This window comes from Schistocerca gregaria, chromosome 2, assembly GCF_023897955.1.
Source record: "Schistocerca gregaria isolate iqSchGreg1 chromosome 2, iqSchGreg1.2, whole genome shotgun sequence".
Taxonomy (NCBI): Eukaryota; Metazoa; Arthropoda; class Insecta; order Orthoptera; family Acrididae; genus Schistocerca; species Schistocerca gregaria.
The window spans coordinates 54,693,703-54,715,981 of record NC_064921.1 but is presented as its reverse complement, the minus strand read 5'-3'; the positions used below and the strand labels follow the sequence as shown (position 1 = coordinate 54,715,981).

The 22,279-nt window shown below is 42.3% G+C and overlaps 1 protein-coding gene across 1 annotated transcript in view; it reads left to right on the top strand.

Annotated features, from left to right (window-relative positions):
* The first annotated feature begins 13,558 nt into the window (after nt 1-13,558).
* Nucleotides 13,559-22,279, top strand: part of LOC126336298 (transcription initiation factor TFIID subunit 9) — a 97,018-nt gene continuing 88,297 nt past the window's right edge. The window contains exon 1 of the mRNA XM_049999835.1: nt 13,559-13,801. Within this exon, the coding sequence (XP_049855792.1) occupies nt 13,681-13,801 (121 nt within the window). The 5' untranslated portion in view covers nt 13,559-13,680. The remainder of the gene's footprint in view (nt 13,802-22,279) is intronic.

Below are 22,279 nucleotides of genomic sequence, written 5' to 3'. Positions count from 1 at the left end.
TTTTTGTAGTATTAACTCTAGAAGGATAACCTATGTCGCCTCTCTATAGTTGTATCTTTCTAGGGTTAAAACATAATGAAACTACGAAAACCAATTACTCTTATTAAAATCAACAAAAATATGCTTTTATTAAGACATTAGAGACACATAAGTACATTTTTTTTAAAAATTACTAAAATACTTCAACTTTAATCATCAAATACCTGACAGAAGTCAAATAGGAACGTCACTGTACTTTAAATTTGTTTCAAATATTTGGCAATTGTCATTTGACATTAACAATTCTTTCTCTTCATTTCTTCAACACCAAGAATTCTTTTTAATTGTTGTACACTCACAGTATCATGCAAAGTATTTCCAACTGTTTGAAAACTGCTTCCAGTTTCAATTTCGTCATCCCACATGATCTGAAAATCTTAAACATTACAGTCACAAGTAAGCCACTCTTTAATAACATCAGCGTCACATTCCTTGCATATTTCTATGTTTATCACAAGGTGATTTATATCCTAAAAACAGAATCATCCATCTCATTCCAGCCAACATTTTAATATGCTGTTCAATTTTTAGTTCAAATTCTTCATTTCAATCAAATCCCAGACATCTACAACCATATAACAACACTCCTCTAAGTACATTTGCGTTGAAAATGACAAAATATCTTCTACATTATCATTGTCAATTGTTAACATCCTCGTAAAAGTTGTTCCCTATAAAGTCGTTTTTATGTTTCAATAACACTTTGATCCATTGGTTGTAGCAAGGATGTCACATTAGGAGGTAAAAAATTTACTGTAAGCATTCCATTTCTCTCTGTAACAGTTCAGCTGAAGAATTGATTGGAGTGTTATTCAGTAAAAGTAGGACTTTTCCTTGTTTACCGATTACATTTTGAGTTTTTTTTTTACTTCAAGGATTAAACTGTTGAATATTTCAGCTTTTACCCACTTGCTTTTTTGGTTTTTATAAATTAAGGGAACCCTGATATTTTTGATGCATTTTGGGGTTCTTGGATTCTCTGATAAGGAATGAATGCATTTTATTGGCCCTGCTATGTTTGAAAAAACTAATATTGTTACTCGCTCTACGCTAATTTTACATCCTGGAGCTCAACTGTCTCTCTGAGGAGATGAAGATTTTCGTGGTAATGATTTCCAATTTAATCTGGTTTCATCAGTAAACAAACTCCAAGTCAGTCAGTTTCGTCCAATTCTTTTCTAAATCATCTTTCAAAGAATTTGCTACATCTACATCAGCTGACATTCTTCCACCTTGCATTTCCAGTTCGGGAATTCCATAATGAATTTTAAATCTGTACCAACACACATTACTTGTCACAGACGACTCATCGCCACCTTAATTTTTAGTTAACTGTAAGGAATTTCCACAGAGCAAAGGACCTGGTTGCCCAGTTGACCGTTTTTGTAAAAACAAACAATACAAAGCTTCTTAAACAAGTTCACTTATGGATTTCTTCATAACTTTTCGATGTTTATTTCCATCTTTACGATGAATGTGCAAGTATATTTCGAAATTGAATCGGTATTCTTAACATCACTTATCCCAGCAGTACCTAAACCATACTTGTCGCTAACTTACAACGAATTTCTTCTTTTTTTTTTAATGGATCAATAATATTTCTTTTATGTTTAAATGATAACGGCTCTCTCTTGCGCTTTGAGGTTTTAGTAGCACAGACGCGAAATGGCGCTGTGAGATAGTGACTGGCAACTATCTAACTCCAAGAATAATGAAATGTGCTCTGTGTAACTTAAACATTCATGAAACACGCGGGGTGCTATCGTATAGTGCCAGCGCGATGTGTCGATGCACGCACTGACTAGACTATAAAGATATCTGCTCGAGGTTGACAGTCCAGATAGTCAAGAATCCATATAACGGAGGTCTGGACAATTGGGTCTCCACTTTATTGCCGAATTAGGACTGCTACCCACAAACAATGTGATCCCACAAGTCCTAAGAAAAAGAGTTAATGCATCACACAGGCTTAACCCATTCCCCATTATAGAAATTACGCTTTTAAATGCAGTTACTCTGGTGGATGTACGAAAAATAACTGGAAATACAAAAGATCGAAGACGACAAACGAAAACTGGAGTATACAGCGAAGATAACTGCCATGAAGGAAGAATATAAACTGCAACTTGGAAAAATAGAAAAACTATAGAAGCTGTGCAGGCAAGGCTCACAAATTGCCTTAAACACAGTCTATGGCGAAAACTGGCTATGACTGGGGAGTATAATATATCTTAATTTATTGTAAATAGTACTGTTAAGTGGCCACATGTTGAGTTCTGACCGAAATGATGCATCAGAGCAAATTCACTTAATTAAACGACACATGAAAATCAGTTTATAAAGCTCCATTCCCATCTGGATCTGCTTAAAAAGGATGATTACATTGTATCTAAATAAGGTGCACTGCATGGTGTGCAGACAGTAACAGAAGAATCGTTTGCAGAGCTCAAAACCTACAGAATAACGACATTTAATTATCACTTGTTTGCAAAAGTTGTAAGCATAAAGTTCTACCCAGAAGAATGTGCAGTAGAAGAAGTGGTAGCATACACCCTGGAAGATATAGAGTGTTATAACAATGGGACACATTTGTTTTAATGTAATTGATTTATATATATATATATATATATATATATATATATATATATATATATATATATATATATATATGTGTGTATGTATATATATACATATATATATATATATATACTTTTTGCCAATCCCTTTGTAGGACGATACCGTTCGATTCTTATTTTGATGTTGTCTTATCAATAATGTGGGCCATTTCACTACTGAAGGTTACAGATTAAACTTGAAAACGGTAAAGTGAACCAAATAAAGGTTTATTGTGCAGCTGACAACTGACTTTTATTCTCTGTTGACCTTAAATGTGTTGTTGAACCATTTGTGTGCTAACATTGATTGTTGGGTCGTAGGAAAGCGTCTACACTTTTATCTTTGTGATTCAGATCAATGAAGAAGCCGCCATTGAAAAAAGTAACGTTCGATATTGTACATAAAGTTTGTGTAAGGCAGATGAATGAAATTAGGAATCCCTTCCTCAATGCTTTGCTCTCTGCTTGTGGAAGCCTTCATCCACACTAGTTTATTGGTTTTCTAGCGTGCTTTAGCTGTTACATACAACTCTAGAGCATCGTATATATAACCAATCGTTCATAGACTCCATTTTGTTGCTCTAGAGTTTGTAAAGCAGTTTTTGAATATGTTAAAATCCAAATTTTCTCATCCCATTGTATGCCACACTCGACCTCATCCTGAATGCAAAATCTGCTGCTGTAAAAATGTAAATTTCCATAGGACCAGTTGTACAACCTAGGATTAAATTCAGGGATAGCTGACCTAGGAACAGGCCAACACACCATTTTATTCCCTGGTTAGTTATTCCTGGGATAGCGTTCCCATACAGTTAAGTTGGCAACTTTAGGGCACACATGGTATTTTCGCGTGCATCATTTCATATTTATTTTAGTTGTCATCTGCAGAAATAGTGTGTATTATGTGAACGATAAGTGTTTGTGATCGCGAAGTTGTTCGTTTGAGGATACTTTGAGGCTGGTAGATACTGTAAAAGGGTTCAAGAATGTAGTAGAAAGTATGGAAACTTCTGCGTCTCATTCAAGGAAAACATTAGTGCAAAAAATTTATTGAAGTTTGTGGGATACTTGCATGTATGACAGTATAACGATCTATTGTGAAACTAGTTGAAGGATCAGGTATTTCTTTTAGACCAGTAAGAGATCTTTCTAGATTTCTGACTAAATTCTGGGAAAAAATAGGCAACAGTTTCCATTCATAAACAGCTTCACACAGATGAACGAGCAGCTAAACAGACGTACGATTTTTCTCTCTGGAAAAAAACACTTAAATATTGTGCCTAGAAAAGGCAGATGTGGTTACAGATCGGTGGCACCCCATATGCGAAGTGTAAGTTCCAAGTTGTGGACAATGAAATTTGTGATTTGTTACAGTTGTCAAGGGAAGGACGCCACAGTGCAAGTAGGGACATAATAAAAAAGCAGTTGTGAAATGCTTTTGTGAAATAGTTGGTTTTTTCAGAGTTTCCAGCTGTCGTCCGGTGTTTTACATATCCTTTTAATAATCCTGCTGGCTGTTTCCTTGCCAATATCAATGAAGTCTCCAATATACAGAAAAAAATCACCAGAGGCAAAATATTTGTGGAGCAATCATTTCTGAAAGAAAGAAAAAGAATTACATAACATGATTTGTTTGATAATTCAAGAGAAATTTAAAACCATAATCTGCTAGCCATTCCTTCTGCTGTTATGATTATGTTGTTTCAGTAATTAAAGATTCGCTGTTAACTGAATAACAAATACCTATGTTCTTATGACACACAGATAACAATTACTTTATGATAAATGTTGATGTGGCTATGTGGATAATACTTAAAACAGAGAAACACAACAGCCATTTCCTATTGCTTTCTTAACAAGACTGCCTTTACTATCAAGTGTATTGTGTTAAAGCTTGAGTATGCACAAATAATTCACATGTTTATAAGAATATTTCTAGGTCGTGCATAATTTTTTGCTCCAAAACATTCTCTAAAAGGTGGAAATCTATTGTCCCAATGGGAGATAGGAGTGAATAGTATTTTCTGCTACAGGTGTGGCTGAGTGAACTCTGGATATTAGTATAGTATCAAACTTTATATTACATTAAACGGTCATAATAAGCTGTCAATCTCAGAAAAATTGTACTTATCGCTACTACTTTATGATAAATATGGATGGGCCTATGTGGGTAATACTGATAACTGAGAAACAACAGTTAAGTTCTATAGCTGAGGAGGCAGCACCATATTTTAATACTAATTTTCCTGTTACAGCTGATAAAACAAATACTATCCATAACTGGTGTGATTCTTCAACTTGGTTACGTCTATTAAGCACTGCTAAATAAAAGGAAACAGTCTTTTGCACTACTGCAGGAATTGTAACACGTATCAGAAAAAAGACTATTTTGGCACGAATTTTCATTTTAATATGCCTGATTCACATAAATAACTTTACAGATCTCAAGAAGTACTGGAATTAAATGCATACTACAACAAACAAACAATATTAATTTACAAAACAGAGAAATAGTCTCACCTGTCCCTCATATGCTCCAGTTTCTCACAAACAAGATTGAAAAGACTTGATAAGCAAAATCTGGATGAAAATTCGGGATTGGTGTCGTCTCATTTTTTGCTCCTTCCTCATTCTCATGAACACTTCAGACAAAATCTAGTCATTGCCGTCTGCAACTTCATCTGTCACTATTCCTGCCCCCTTGAAAACTTAATCCTCAGTTGACTTCGGTAACCAGCCAAAACTCCTGAGTTTATTCTCTGGTTAGGCGTTATTATGGGTTCGTACAACGCGGTTCTTGGGCTCTTCTGGGAATAGTGCTTAACTGGCTACCAGCTGGAGATTGTACAACCAATCCATAAAAACATAAAAAAAGACTCATACTCAGGAAATGAGTGTAGGAAAGCAGGTGCAGGAAGCCTGGATCACCATTCTGGGCGAGGTTCTAGCGGAGGTGGTCTGTTATTGCCTTTCCTGCTGTACATTCAGGTCTGCCGTGTTGCCTACTCACCAGACATCAACAGGATAACAACAATTACATGTTTGCAGTCAGGCTTACAGAAGGTGCCACTTGGACAGGCAGCACCAACATCGCTGTGCGTGTATGAAAACAGAGCAGGACAAGTAACCTTCCACTTGGCCAGTATTCAGGAGGCCACCATGCTCCACAACAAGAGATTAAATTATGTCTCCAGCTCTTACTTCTGCATTCTGTAAGTGTGTAACGAAGAGTAGTCTAACAGTGGTCATCGAGTAACCTTCAAGTAACCTTCCAGATTTTTACTCTGGGTTATCAACAATCACAGTCTGGTCTACACACTGCAAGCCAACTAGCCTAGATTGGATTTTAGATCACAAGCATATATCTTATTCAGTTTGGACTTTGCTACTGAGTGATCTTTAGAGAACTTGCATTTTTATCCAAACTCTACATACTGTGCACTGAATAAATGTGGTAACTTTTATTAATGCTGTCATGGTAATCATTTAGCCACCCTGACTGGAAGTGGCATTTACGTGGTATGCAATACAGCAATCAGTAACTGCCATCACAACAGATCATAAAATATACAGGGCGTTACAAAAAGGTATGGCCAAACATTCAAGAAATATTCCTCACACACAAAGAAAGAAAATATGTTATGTGGACATGTGTCCAGAAACGCTTACTTTCCATGTTAGAGCTCATTTTGTCACTTCTCTTCAAATCACATTAATCATGGAATGGAAACACACAGCAACAGAACATACCAGCGTGACTTCAAACACTTTGTTACAGGAAATGTTCAAAATGTCCTCCGTTAGCGAGGATACATGCATCCACCCTCCGTCGCATGGAATCCCTGATGCGCTGATGCAGCCCTGGAGAATGGCATATTGTATCACAATCATCCACAATATGAACACGAAGAGTCTCTACATTTGGTACTGGGGTTGCATAGACAAGAGCTTTCAAATGCCCCCATAAATGAAAGTCAAGAGGGTTCAGGTCAGGAGAGAGTGGAGGCCATGGAATTGGTCCGCCTCTACCAATCCATCAGTCGCCGAATCTGTTGTTGAGAAGCGTACGAACACTTCGACTGAAATGTGCAGGAGCTCCATTGTGCATGAATCACATGTTGTGTTGTACTTATAAAGGCACATGTTCTAGCAGCACAGGTGGAGTATCCCGTGTGAAATCATGATAACGTGCTCCATTGAGCGCAGGTGGAAGAACATGGGGCCCAATCAAGACATCACCAATAATTCCTGCCCAAACGCTCACAGAAAATCTGTGTTGATGACGTGATTGCACAATTGCGTGCGGATTCTCGTCAGCCCACACATGTTGATTGTGAAAATTTACAATTTGATCACGTTGGAATGAAGCCTCATCCGTAAAGAGAACTTTTGCACTGAAATGAAGATTGGCACATTGTTGGATGAACCATTCGCAGAAGCGTACCCATGGAGGACAATCAGCTGCTGATAGTGCCTGCACACGCTGTACATGGTACAGAAACAACTGGTTCTCCCGTAGCACTCTCCATACAGTGACGTGGTCAACGTTACCTTGTACTGCAGCAACTTCTCTGACGCTGGCATTAGGGTTATCGTCAACTGCACGAAGAATTGCCTCGTCCATTGCAGTTGTCCTCGTCGTTCTAGGTCTTCCCCAGTCGCGAGTCATCCGCTGGAATGTTCCGTGCTAACTAAGACGCCGATCAATTGCTTCGAACGTCTTCCTGTCAGGACACCTTCGATCTGGAAATCTGTCTCGATACAAACATACCGCGTCACGGCTATTGCCCCGTGCTAATCCATACATCAAATGGGCATCTACCAACTACGCATTTGTTAACATTGCACTGACTGCAAAACCACGTTCGTGATGAACACTAACCTGTTGATGCTACGTACTGATGTCTTGATGCTAGTACTGTAGAGCAATGAGTCGCATGTCAACACAAGCACCGAAGTCAGCATTACCTTCCTTCAATTGGGCCAACTAGTGGTGAATCGAGGAAGTACAATACATACTGACGAAACTAAAATGAGCTCTCACATGGAAATTAAGCGTTTTGGGACACATGTCCACATAACATCTTTTCTTTATTTGAGAAATTTGTGGTATACAAGTGATCACCAATGTGGAACTTAGAATTCTTTAGCAAAAACCAAGGCCGTAAACAAAGAAATAGGTATTGGGATGCATTTAGAAAAGCTGCATAAATCCAATACAGAACCGATCCACCATTATACCACGAAAGAAAGACAGTAACGGACGAAAATACTAAAAGCAAATATCTTCATCAAAGTGCTAAAACATATTCACAGCTTCCCTAACGACCCACACTTGGATCCAAGACATGAAGAATAGTCAAATAAGATCTAAAAACAATTCAACAAACAATCAAGAAGTATTCAGAATGAGATTTTCACTCTGCAGCGGAGTGTGCGCTGATATGAAACTTCCTGGCAGATTAAAACTGTGTGCCCGACCGAGACTCGAACTCGGGACCTTTGCCTTTCGCGGGCAAGTGCTCTACCAACTGAGCTACCGAAGCACGACTCACGGCCGGTACTCACAGCTTTACTTCTGCCAGTACCTCGTCTCCTACCTTCCAAACTTTACAGAAGCTCTCCTTCGCAGGAGAGAGCTGTAAGTACCGGGCGTGAGTCGTGCTTCGGTAGCTCAGTTGGTAGAGCACTTGCCCGCGAAAGGCAAAGGTCCCGAGTTCGAGTCTCGGTCGGGCACACAGTTTTAATCTGCCAGGAAGTTTCGAATCAAGAAGTAGAGCTAAAACTGTAACTATGTACAAGTACACAGAGAATGAAAAAAGGCAAAGAAAATTGGCAGTTTTGACTGCTAGAACATTTGCTGCGATCAAGTCATCAAGTGTGCAAGATTCAGGCAACTTTGGGTAGACCAAGAGGGGTACGTCATCTTGAGAGTTTCTGCATTCTCAGGCTACATCTCCAGAAACGCAGCCCAATCGTTTCAAGTTTTGTTTCCACCATTACATATCTACTACGCATGTAGTTAATATGGTTGCGCACCTTTAAGCTTATACTGAGGTTGATGAAGAAGGAAAAAGAAAACACAAATGTTGGGTACAGAGATGAGTATCTCGAGGAACTGTTTGGAGACATCCGATATGTTAATTAGGTAGTTATCTGCTGAGGACGAAAAATCATTATAGTCATCATTTTGGAATGAGTAAAATCAATTTTTAAGTAATTTTGAGCCATGTTTGTGAACCTATACTGAAATGTAATACGGTTATGCGGAATGCAACGCCAGATCACATTAAATGACGAGTATAAGTGCGATATCTAGCAACTGGAGACACATTCATCATTCCAGAACATGTATAACATTCTGAACAGCACTATTTCCAATTTTTTAAGTTAAGTACTTTGATGCTACCTACAGTGCACTGAAGGTACGACAGAAAGTAAGGCTTTTGTCTCTGCATTCTGCTTTGTTTCTATTTTTAAAGATAGTCAAGGTTATGATAGCTTACAGGGCCTCTTAATATAGTGTTTCTTTTACTGGTAAGGAACTTAATTTTGCAACCTAACTTTGTATGGTTTTGCAGAACAGTCATTACTCAGGGACTGTGCCAATACAAACACTGTTGTATTATGTAAGATTTTAACTAGGGTCAAGACTAGCTTTAAATCCTTAAAGGCGCAAATTTTATATTTCTATTTCACTATAATATTTATACTCAATGACTAAAGCAAAAAGTTATTATCATTACACAGAATTAAAAAAACCTTTACAGTAATATGAGCATCTGCAAGTCAATACTCTCTATTACAATGTATTTGCAATACGTACATCACTTCAAATAATCCTGTATTATTTTGTTACAAACAAGAGATTACAAGGAATTCGGAATGCCAGAATAAGATTCCCACTGCACTGGTAACGATCTCTTTCCCACCTTACAAAGTACTTATTTATTTAGTTGAAGACTAAGTCCATTATTTTATCGTGGAAGTAACTATTTACCTACATAAACAAGCAATTGAAAATATATACTGTCCAAAAAATGAGAGCAGGAGAGCAGATACACCCAATGGCAGTTGCTGAATCTCTATGAGACATCACAGTATTCGATGTGCAATCCCATTGTGTCGTTGTGTAGGTGTTTGTGTAACTGTGGGTTCTATAGCTGAGCTGTTTCCCCTTGGTCAACATCAGTATCTACTGAGAGAGTGTTAGCCCATGAAAGAAATCAGCCATGAAATTCCCTGCGCTGTAAAGATGATGGAATCCGTTGTAAATTGCATGATGCAATCCAAATGGCAGAAGAACTGTGGGCAACAATCTTTTGCTGGGTTGTGAATATATTATGCTAGTGGTTGATGATCCATATAGACTGTCAAAGATCTGCACTCGTCCATGTCGTCTTTAAAGCACTGAATTGCTTTGTACACTGTCAACAGCTCCCTGTCATAGGCCGACCACTTATACAATCAACTTTTTGGAAAACAAGTGGTTGTTGCATGCCTTGTAACGACTATTAGAGAACAGCAGTAATCGCAAAATCGCTTGCACCAGAGGTGATCGTCAGATGGGCAGAGGGTAGTGGGAGTGCTAGCGTTACAGTCAAAGAAAGGTAGTCTTTAATTTTTTCAAGTCCTTTTTGCATCTGCAGGGTACAGTTAATATTTTTTTGCCTGTGATGTACCTGCCTGCTTCTGTAAGAGGTGGTTGGATGGCAGCTCCATTAGGCCGGCGTCTTCGAAAAATTTATCTTGCCAAGAAATTGCATAGTTCATAAAGGTCTGTGGCTATGATTGGATCTGAAGGAGTTCGGTACATTATGGTGTATGTTGTATGCCATCATGGCAAAACAAATGACTGTGGACATGAGACTGTCTCATCCAACACATATTGTCATCAGCGACGATGTAAAGTTTGTGTAGAACATCAAAAACTAATCTGAGATGCTCGTCATGTTACTTTTGGGAAGCAGAGAAGAATAAAGTATCAACAAAGTAGCGGCAGCAGAAGAGAAATGAGAAAAGAGAATTATCTGTTAATCTCTGGCAAGGTTGCACTGCATTTTTCCGTCCATAAGGCTTATAAAGGAATTCTTAAAGCCTCAAAGTGGTGATGATAGCTGTTTCAGAACGTCCTGTGGGCTCATACAGATCTGAAAACACGCATTCTCATAATCTAGCGCACTGAATACTGAGCCATATGCCAAATAATGTGCGAAGTCTTGAATATTTATGACGGACAGGATAAATGTCCAGCACTGTACAGGAGTTAAGAGTCCAGTAATCGCTGCACAGTCTATAGGTGTCATTTTGTCAGACAATACCATCTTACTATAGCTCCTCTGTAACCAGCTTAGCCACACAAAGTTTACCTGAAGCTAACCTATGCGCCCTGAGTCAGATTGGTGAGCCCAGCGTGGTATTTATTTTATGAAGTGTTTCGTTCGTAATATCACACTGTCAATTGCAAATGTAAATCTGATGCAGGAGGGTAAGCACATACAGCAGGTGCATGAGCACCAGAAGAAGAAAGCCCTGGACCGACCCATGGTGGTGCTGGTATAGTTGTTGCAGGCTGCACCAATGGTGTGTGGATGTCTGCTGGTCGCTGCTCGACGTCCGCGGACTCGTGCATGATGACGCTGCTCCTGAGTGTGCTGTTCCAAGTACAAACACGCCGCTGTGAGTTCGTGTGTAGACGCGCAAATTATGCGGCATATAGTGTGGTTCTCTTAGTGTAGGAGAAGCTTTTCGGGTTGATTGATGATGTATTACCGAGTCTTTTGGTGCAATTTTAGCGCTGATGATAAGTAGTCTCGTAGTATCTGTCAAAGGAATTGACAGTCTGGGAGCTGCAGTCTATAGTTGTGTTTGCGTGTGGCACAGTAGGGTGCTGATGATTACTGTCACAGAATGTTCACTGCAATGGTGTAGGAGAGTTCCCTTTACCAAATCGTGTTAGAGATGAGAACGACTTAGACAGGCAGCCACAGTACTGGACTGTTGATCTACATTTACATCCATAATCCGCAAGCCACCTGACATGACGATCACCTCTATCGGTTCTCCCTTCTATTCTAGTCTCGTATTGTTCGTGGAAAGAAGGATGGTTGGTATGCCTCTGTGTGGGCTCTAATCTCTCTTTTTATCCTCATAGTCTCTTCGTGAGATATAGGTAGGAGGGAGCAATATACTGCTTGACTCCTCGGTGAAGGTATGTTCTCGATACTTCAACAAAAGCCCGTACTGAGCTACTGAGTGTCTCTCCTGCAGAGTCTTCCACTGGAGTTTATCTATCATCTCTGTAATGCTTTCGTGATTACTAAATGATCCTGTAACGAAGCGCGCTGCTCTCCGTTGGATCTTTTCTATCTCTTCTATCAACCCTATCTGGTATGGATCCCACACTGCTGAGCAGTATTCAAGCAGTGGGCGAACAATGTCAGTGATGAAAAATTGCCAAGAGAATTATCTAAGTCCAAAGTTCGATATGTAGTTCCATGCACAACAATGTACAAATCGTCGGCAGTCTGCAGTTGAAACAGAGGTTAAGGTTTTCCTGTTTGTGGCAGTTCACATGGTATGACACTCACTTCAGAACCAGTGGCAATGAGGAAATATTGGTTGCAAGGGTAATCCACGATTTAGAGTCTGCCCCAAGAGAATGGTGTGTAATGAGATTGGCTCACATGACAAGGCATTTGGCGACTTGAACTGGTGCAATGAGCTGTATCTTTATACTATGCGGATATTCATGAAATGTTGCACAGTTAATTCTCTCTCGCCAAAACGGTCATGAAACCAACAAAGGCCTATCATGTCTTCTTGTTGGTGAACGGCCAGTCGTTGTTAGTTGGCCATGCATTTGTTATGGCTGGCCGGGGGTCCCTGCCGCAGTGCGTGCAGGTGACGTCATCCTTGATGGCGTCCGTGTATGCTCAGAGTCATTCGGCTGCCTGCTGATGCATGTCATGGCATGGTTCCCTAGTGAGGTAGGGCTGGTCATTATTGTTTGATGAATTATAAAGCATTGTCACTGTTGTAACACGGTTACGAGTCAGTCCATAAAAATTAGCTGTACCTGGGGACATAAATTTATAATCCACAGTGCTCATGGTCTGTAATCTAGCACAAGTGTTGCATCAATCAATATTTGGAGACATCTCTGGCGGTCATCATAAATAAACTGCAGCAAGTGTTGTTGCAGCATTCATACGAGGCACTGGATAAACAGTATCTTCACCATGTTGCATTTTTGGTAGCCAGGGGTGACAAAATAACATCAGCGTGCTCATCAAGGTGGCACAGTGATGTGACAACCATGGAGTTGTCTTCTTTCGGTATTGTCAAACATACATTATTTTTCGCTTCCAGATATCTAACCTCGCTAATGGAAGAACACTCAATGGAAAAAAATATCCAAGCCGTCTTGGAATATTTGTAATTTGTCACAAATACGAAGCAAAATGGTGAAGATTAAGAAGATACAAAAACATAATATTCACTACTGTAAGATGTGTAAGTGCGGCAAAAATGTGTTAAGGCCCGATGTTAGCAGACTTCGGCACCTTCAAAACTTTCTTCCCCCAGAAACATTGACTGACATGACATGATGTCACGTACCGTTGACGACCAGTGTGAAGTACATTGCGGAATGAATAGGCGTGGCTTGAAGTTACAGAGCGTGTAAATTGGTTTATAAGCAGCTGTTGCTTTTATTTGTCTGCTAGAAAGTGTACCGCAGTGTGGGATACGGTACTGTGAACGCGGAGACTTACTACGTATATTGGTGCCGCCGATAGTCCGAAGCCCTCCGCATATGCCGCAGCTAGACGCTTCACCGAGCAGACTGCAAAGTAACACATAAAGACATCACTGTTCGATCGTCGCAAAGACATATATCGGTCCGTTCGACAGTCGACTCGATGCCAATTGACTCTATGAAATAGTTAATAATTGGAGTGTGTATGAGCTTGTTGGTGTTTGTATTTCATTGTGTGAAATTCGGTAATTCTTGTGTTTGTTGATTATGGCGGGAGTGCCGAGGCACATGCCGAAAGATGCACAAGTAATTTTGGCAATAATGAAAGACATGGGGATCCAGGACTATGATCAACGAGTTCTGACACAACTTCTGGAATTCACGTATCGTAAGCATATTGATAAACTGATGCCAATAAATTATTTGTTGTGTAAGAAGGTGACAGTTTGGTTGTGAGCTAGTGAAGCAGACGAATCTGGTACATAATTTTTTATGTTTGTGGTGATAGATTGATCTGTAGGTTATAGTCTCCGTATTGTTTACAGCGTATGTCGCATGTTTCGTACGTCATTGGTCGAAGCCGACGATTTGTATCAAACTGTCCAGTCTATCTGGGCTACTCTCAGCAGAAGATTGCTGAAGTAACATTGTACTTCGTTGCAGTTAGTTGCATATCTTGAAGAGCTTCATCCTCTCTCTCTCTCTCTCTCTCTCTCTCTCTCTCTCTCTCTCTCTCTCTCTCTCCTAGATTTCAACAGAAATTGCAGCTATCGTCACAGCATCATTATAACCAGTCATGTAGACTAAACATAATTATAACAACAGTTTCTGATCCAACTAATCAATGAGTGTACATATTTGAGTTAGATTAGAATGTGTCATTATAATCGCATTCAGTCTACATGACTACTTATAATGCACTGATGATAGCTGCGCTGTCATTTAAAATCTAGATCTGCAATGCAATAAAAAAGGAGGATGCCGTTATCATCATTGCTGGCCTTCTTTCTGTTCTAATGTGCAGTATATTCTAAACCACCTGGTGGCATTTACATTGCTTTCTTGAGCTTAGCATTTGATACTGCATTACTAATTCAAAACCAATCTTGTCACCTTTAAAACTATCATAGACCATGGGCTACATGACATACCAGTATGTCACATCTAGGATCTCATATTTGCATTCACTGGCTTCGTCAACTTGCAACCAAACTGTCCCCTTCCAATCTAACCTAGACCTCGGGGTGTGCTATAGATCAGTCTGTCAGTACAACTTACTTTCTAAAAACTAATACAACAACAAAAGAAACATTGTTAATGTGTGCTCTTTCTGTCTGTTAAATATTTTAATTTTTTGTGTGTGATTGCCCTATATTTGAGAAGTTCAAAACAGTTTTTTAAAATAATTTATCTTGCATCTTTACTGGTGTGCGATGATTTTTCAGTCTGCAGACATTAGTAAAAATTTGAATATCTTTGCACTGGGTTATGTTACAACATTGCAATTGACATGATTGTTTTTAGAAAAGTGTCCTGTACAACATTGTCTATTACACAAAATACCCTAAATTCAAAAATAACCATTCAAAATTATCTCCAAGTTTGATATCCAAATTTTCAAAACTCCACTTTTTAGGCCCAAAAATAACAAACAAGGAGTGATGTATGAGAGTATATTTTTTTCCCATAGTTAGTTATCGTACACTGCTAGCTTCTTATAGAGCAAGAACACTTACAAATGTTCTTTAATTTTTTATGAATTTTTGAAATTTGAAAATTTTCATTTTTTGTTAAGTTTGGGGTTAGTTATCTCAGGTGGAACTGAATATAAAAATATGACTGTTTCACAGTTTGTACACCTATATGATAGCAACATATTTTAAAAATTTCAACGTTAATGTCTGACTGTGAACAAAGATACGAATTTTTGAAATGGGGGAATAATTCACATTACTCTACAACTGATCTTATGACTGTTGCGAATTCATGTGTGATGTTGCAGGATATAATCAACTGTTATTGAAGTAAGGTAGTGAATTATATACAAAAAGTGGAAATATCACTGAAATTAACATTTATATTATTTTGACATACTTAAAATAAATATTTTCAATTAACATCCTTTGGGATGCGACTGTTCCTAAACCTGGTGATGAATGTTTAGAACACTTATTTTTTCAGACAGCTTCTGTGATACAGAAAAGACCTAACAGATGCTGTGGTAAGTTCAAGCACTGAAAGTTTCCTTGCCGGCCACGGTGGTCTTGCGGTTCTAGGCGCGCAGTCCAGAACCGTGCGACTGGTATGGTCGCAGGTTCGAATCCTGCCTCGGGCATGGATGTGTGTGATGTCCTTAGGTTAGTTAGGTTTAAGTAGTTCTAAGTTCTAGGGGACTGATGACCACAGCAGTTGAGTCCCATAGTGCTCAGAGCCATTTGAACCATTTTTTTGAAAGTTTCTTTAAAACGTTTTTCATTGGTATACAAACGTTTGTCACTAGTACATTTCTTGAATGATGTTCTTAGGCGAGCAGGGTGGTAAAAATGCCTTCGAGGGGGATGTCCTCACAGACTGCGGGTCCGGGGGTTAGAATAGGCTCGAGGTATTCCTGCCTGTCGTACGAGGCGACTACAAGGAGTTTCATAAGTTTCGGCCTTTATGTGATGGTCCCCTGTAGGATTTGACATCCATTCTTCAAAATTTTCCCGAAGAGTGAGACAATTAGGGAAGGGCGCCTTAAAAGGTGCGTCGTGTCCATAGGGCATTGAGATCTTAAGCCCACTTTCTCATCGTTGCATTGTTGTCCTGCCCATTCTCCATCTCTTGGGTGAGGACACCAACCTGGGTGCATTTTTACGCATGCACTGTGCAGTTTCGGTTTATGTCTCGATGGTGACCATGGACTTCTTTGCACCTGATAGCCAGCACGGTAGCCAGTCCGTTGTGGTGGGGCCGCCATGTACCCTGTTGGTTGTAGCCCCCTGACCACACAGGGATAACTCCGCTGATTCCTGCGCCAGGGGGTAGATGCCCATCTCCCTGGGGCATCGGGACTCCTGGCAAGGGTCATCCTGCCAGGTGTCCTTTGCTGCGACTGGGTGGCGCCCATGGAGAGGGCCCCTGGTCAGAGTGGGTGGCATCAGGGCGGATGACACGCAATGAAGCATAGTCCATCATCTCTTGCTGGTGGTGAAACAGCAGCAGTCTCTAAGCGATTACGAGCTCAATTCAATGCACAGAAGTACGACCCCAAAATTGTTCCCCTCCGTGGCCACACCATGGGAGGAACATCAGGCTAAGGATGACAGCAGATCTTATTCGCCCCGGTACCTTGTATGTTCGAGAGCTGATGGGGAATCTTTCGTGATGATGAAGCCTCAGTTTTTTGTTGAGCATTTAGAGGACAAGTTCGGGGAGGTGGAGGTCTTGTCCAAAATGAGGTCTGGGTCAGTTTTGATCAAAACAGCATCCTCTGCCCAGTCATGGGAGTTACTCGCTTGTGACAAGCTGGGAAATGTTTCTGTAACCATCATGCCCCATAAGAGTTTAAATATGGTCCAGGGTATCATATTTCATAGGGACCTTCTTTTGCAGTCCGGCGATGAGCTGTGCGCCAATTTAGAGTGGTGAGGTGTACATTTCGTCTGGCGAGTCCAATAGGGTCTGAAGGATAATCAGGTTGCCACCTGTGCCTTCATTTTGGTCTTTGAGGGTGATACATTGCCTGACAAGGTCAAGGTGATGGTCTACCGGTGTGATGTAAAGCCCTATATCCCTCCCCCGATGCGGTGCTTTAAGTGCTGGAAGTTTGGCCATATGTCTTCCCACTGTACTTCCAGCATCACATGCTGAGATTGCGGATGCCCATCACATCCCAATACTCCACGTGCCCCATCTCCCATCTGTGTCAACTGTGGAGAGCACCATTCGCTTTGCTTGCCTTACAGCAGGATTCTCCAGAAAGAAAGGAAAATCATGGAGTACAAGACCCTGGACAGACTGACCTACACTGAGGCTAAGAGAAAATTTGAATCCCTGCATCCTGTGCGTGTGACATCCTCTTAAGCCGCTGCTATGACTTTTCTGGCACCATCAGCTCTGCCAACGCAGGTCACCTCCCAGAGCCAGAAGACTAGACCTGCACCACCTACTTCGGAAGCAACCCCCCCCCCCCCGCCCCCCCCCCCCCCCAACCATTGGCGACATCCGTCCCCACTTCTAAGCCAGAGAAGCATAAGTCTTCTTCGGCTTCTCTCGCTAGGAAGGGGTCCCTTTGGTCACTCCCTTCCCAGATTTCTTCTAGTGCGCAAGACGACACCCATCAGTGGCTGAAGAGCTCGAAAGCACCTGGTCATAGAGCTTGATGTTCATCCTCAGTCCCAGAAACTGAGCCAGTGAAGTCCTCCCAGCCAGGGAAACCCAAGGAGCAGCGAGAGAAATCCAAAACAAAAACCCCCAAGACCAAGGAAATTGCGGTAGCACCCACACAACTGCTACCTACAAGCTCTGCGACTGAGTATGGGGTGGACATTTTGGCATCCGCTGAGGACCTAGTTCACGTCAGACCCTCAGACACAATGGGTATAGCCTGCTCAAGCAAGAAGTCTGTGGTAGCACTTGACCATGAGGCGTAAACTACCTCATTGAATGTTCCATGCCTTCCCAGTCTCATGATCACGTCATCCTCCAGTGGAATTGCGGCGGTTTTTTCCACCGCCTGGCTGAGCTACAGCAACTGTTAAGCTTTACACCTGCTATCTGCATTGCCCTCCAGGAAACTTGGTTCCTGGCAATGCAGATCCCTGCCCTCTGGGGCTATAAGGGATACTACAGTAACCATAGCGACTATAATAGTGTGTCAGGTGGAGTTAGCATTTATGTCCTAGATTCAGTCTGTAGTGAACATGTGCCCCTTAAAACCCCTCTTGAAGCTTTGGCTGTCAGAATAAGGACAACACAGGAAATAACTGTCTGCAATGTGTATCTTCATCCATATGGTGCAGTATCCCTGAATGTATTAGTTGCACTGGTTGATCAACTCCCTAAACCTTTCCTACTTCTGGGAGATTTTAATGCCCATAACCCCTTGTGGGGTGGTACCATGCTTAGTGGCCGAGGCAGAGATGTCGAAGCATTACTGACACAATTCGACCTTTGCCTCTTAAATACTGGGCCGCTACACATCTCAGTGTGACTCATGGTAGTTACTCGGCCATTGATTTATCAATTTGCAGCCCAGGACTTATCCCATCTATCCACTGGAGAGCACATAGTGACCTGTGTGGTAGTGACCACTTCCCCATCTTCCTGTCACTACCCCAGAGACGTGCACACGGACGTCTGCCCAGATGGGCTTTGAACAAGGCGGACTGGGGAACTTTCACCTCTGCTGTCACCACTGACTCTCCCCCACACAGATGTGATGGTTGAGCAACTGACTAGCACAGTTGTTTCTGCTGCAGAAAATGCGATCCCTCTCTCTTTAGGGTGCCCAAGACTTAAGGCAGACCCTTGGTGGTAGCTGGAAGTCGCTGAAGCAATTAAGGGGTGTCGGCGAGATCTACAGTGGCATAAGTGGCACCCTTCCCTGGAGCAACTCCGTGCCCGTGTTCGCTACCTTATCAAACAATGGAAGGAGGAGTGTTGGGAGAGATACGTCTCCACCATTGGGTGCCACACGTCACCTTCCAAAGTCTGGGCAAAGATCAAACGTCTTTTCGGGTATCAGACCCCTACAGCTGTCCCCGGTGTTACCATAAATGGCGTGTTATGTACCAACACAAACGCAATTGCCGAGCACTTTCTTGGGCACTTTGCTCGAGCCTCTGTGTCGGAGAATTACCCCCAAGCCTTTCTCACACTCAAATGGCGGCTGGAATAAAACGCCCTCAAATTCACTACACACTGCAGTGAATCCTATAACACCCCCTTTACAGAGTGGGAGCTCCTTGCAGATTGCCCTGACACAGCTCCTGGGCCTGATCGCATCCACAGCCAGATGATAAAACATCCTCTCATCTGACTACAAGTGACATCTTCTCGTAATCTTCAACTGCAGTGCTCAAACCCGGTAAAATCCCTCTTCATGTGGATAGGTATCGACCGATGTTCTTTCTTAGCTGCTGGAACGTATGGTATGTCAGTGGTTGGGTTGGGTCCTGGAGTCACGTGGATTGCTGGCTCCATGTCAGGGCGGCTTCCGCCAGGGTCGCTCTACCACTGATAATGTTGTGCACATCGAGTCTGTCATCCGAACAGCCTTTTCCAGACAGCAACACCTGATTGCCATCTTTTTTGACTTATGTAAAGCATACGACACGACTTGGCAACACCATATCCTTGCCACATTGTGTGCGTGGGGTCTCCAGGGACGTCTCCCACTTTTTATCCAAAACTTCCTGTTGCTCCATACTTTCCGTGTCCTAGTTGGTGACTCCCGTAGTTCCATCCATATCCAGGAGAATGGAGTCCTGCAGGGCTATGGATTGAGTGTGTCTCTATTTTCAGTGGCCATTAACAGTCTAGCAGCAGCAGTTGGGGCCTCTGTCTCCCCTTCTCTGTATGCAGACGACTTCTGCATTTTGTACTGCTGCTCCAGTAGCCCACGGCTACCAGTTCTCAGCTGCAAAGTCATGTGTCATGCACTTCTGTTGTCGTTGTACTGTTCATCCAGAACCCCTACTTTATCTTAATGACGATCCACTCACTGTAGTGGAGACATAGCAATTCTTAGGACTGGTTTTCAATACTGGATTGACTTGGCTCCCTCATCTTTGTCAGCTTAAGCAGAAATGCTAGAAGCACCTCAATGCCCTCCGTTGCCTGAGCAACAGCAATTGGGGTGCAGATCGCTGCACACTGCTGAAGCTGTACAGAGCCCTTGTCCAATCCCGAATTGACCATGGGGGCATGGTTTATGGTTCGGTGGCACCTTCAGCATTGCATTTACTCAACCGTGTGCACCACTGTGGGGTTCGATTGGTGTCAGGAGCTTTTAGGATAGTCAGGTGACCAGGGTACTGGTGGAGGCTGGTGTCCCTCCACTACAGATCAGACGTGCACAACTGCTCACCAGTTATGGAGCACACATTCATAGTTCACGTGCGCATCCGAATAACCATCTGCTTTTCCTGCCTGTGGCAGTCCATCTCCCGCATTGGTGGCCCAGGTCGGGGCTAACGATTGCGGTTCATGTGCGGTCCCTTCTCTCCGAACTGCAGTCCTTCCCTTTACCATCTCTGATGGCCACACATTCATGTATGCCTCCATGGTGTACACCTCGGCCGCAGCTTCGCCTGGACCTTTAGCATGGCCCCAAGGACTCGGTTACCCTCGCTGCTCTCCGCTGTCAATTCCTCTTGATTCTTGACGTGTTCCAGTACTCTGAAATGGTTTACGTAGACTCCTCAATGGCTGACGGTCACATAGGCTTTGCATATGTTCATGGAGGACATTTTGAGTAGCACTTCTTGCCAGTTGGCTGCAGTGTTTTCACTGCAGAGCTGGCGGCCGTATCTCGTGCTCCTGAGTACATCCGCTCATGCCCTGGCGAGTCATTTCTCCTGTGTACTGACTCATTGAGCAGCCTACAACCTATCGACCAGTGCTACCCTCGCCACCCTCTGGTAGCGTCCATTCAGGAGTCTATCTATGCCCTGGAACAGTCCTGCCGCTTCGTGGTGTTTGTGTGGTCCCCAGGACACGTTGGAATTCCCGGCAACGAACTTGTCGACAGGCTGGCCAAACAGGCGACATGGAAACCGCTGTCGGAGATAATCATCTCCGAAGCTGACCTGCATTCTGTCTTACACCGCAGGGTTTTCCAGCTTTGGGTGACGGAATGGCAGAACAGGACACACAACAAACTGCATATCATTAAGGAGACTATGAATGTGTGGAAGTCTTCCATGCGGGCATCTCGCAGGGAATCGGTTGCACTCTGCCAGCTCCACATTGGCCATACGTGGCTAACGCATGGATACCTACTCCCTCGCGGGGACCCACCTGTGTCGCTGTGGCTCCCAAATGACAGTCGTCCACTTCTTGCTGGACTGCCCACTTTTAGCTGCTCTGCGGCAGACTTTTAACTTTCCCAGCACCATGCCTTCGGTGTGGGGCGACAATGCCTCCACAGCAGCTTTAGTTTTACCTTTTATCCGTGAGAGTGGGTTTTATACTTCTGTGTAAGTTTAGCACATGTCCTTTGTCCCTCTGTCTCTTCCATTCTAGTACTTTTGGGGTGGAGGTTTTAATGTGTTGCGGAGTGGCTGGATTTCCCTTTTTATTGGTTGGCCAGCCACTGTTATCTGCTTTCATGTTTTACTCTCTTCTGTTACTAGCATCTCTGTTTTCTTGTCCTCTTTTGTTCATTTTAGTGTTTCTTGCCTTCCCTTCATTCTTGTGGCTTTTCCTTTCTTTCCGTTTTGTGTTTTATGTTTCGTCCATTTTAATCTCAAACTTGTGTCACTGTTTTATTAGGAACAAGGGACCGATGACTTCGTAGTTTGGTCCCTTCTCCCACCTTTAAACCGACCAACCATTCATCCTCCCAGAGAAGGTCAAGGTAATGGTGTATCGGTGTTATGTGAAACCTTATATTCCACCATGGATGAGATGCTTTAAATGCTTACGGTTTGGACGCATCTTACTGTTGCACCACTGATCCCCTCTGTGGTGACTGTGGGTGCCCCCTCCATGAGGGGAGTGCCTTTGCTCCCTAACCGTTATGTGTAAATTGTCATGGACAGCATTCTCCACACTCGCCTGTATGCCCAGTGTTTGTGAAAGAAAGGAGGATTCTAGAGTACAAAACCTTAGATCGGCTCACCTACACCGAGGCTCATCAAAAGTATGACCGGCTCCATCC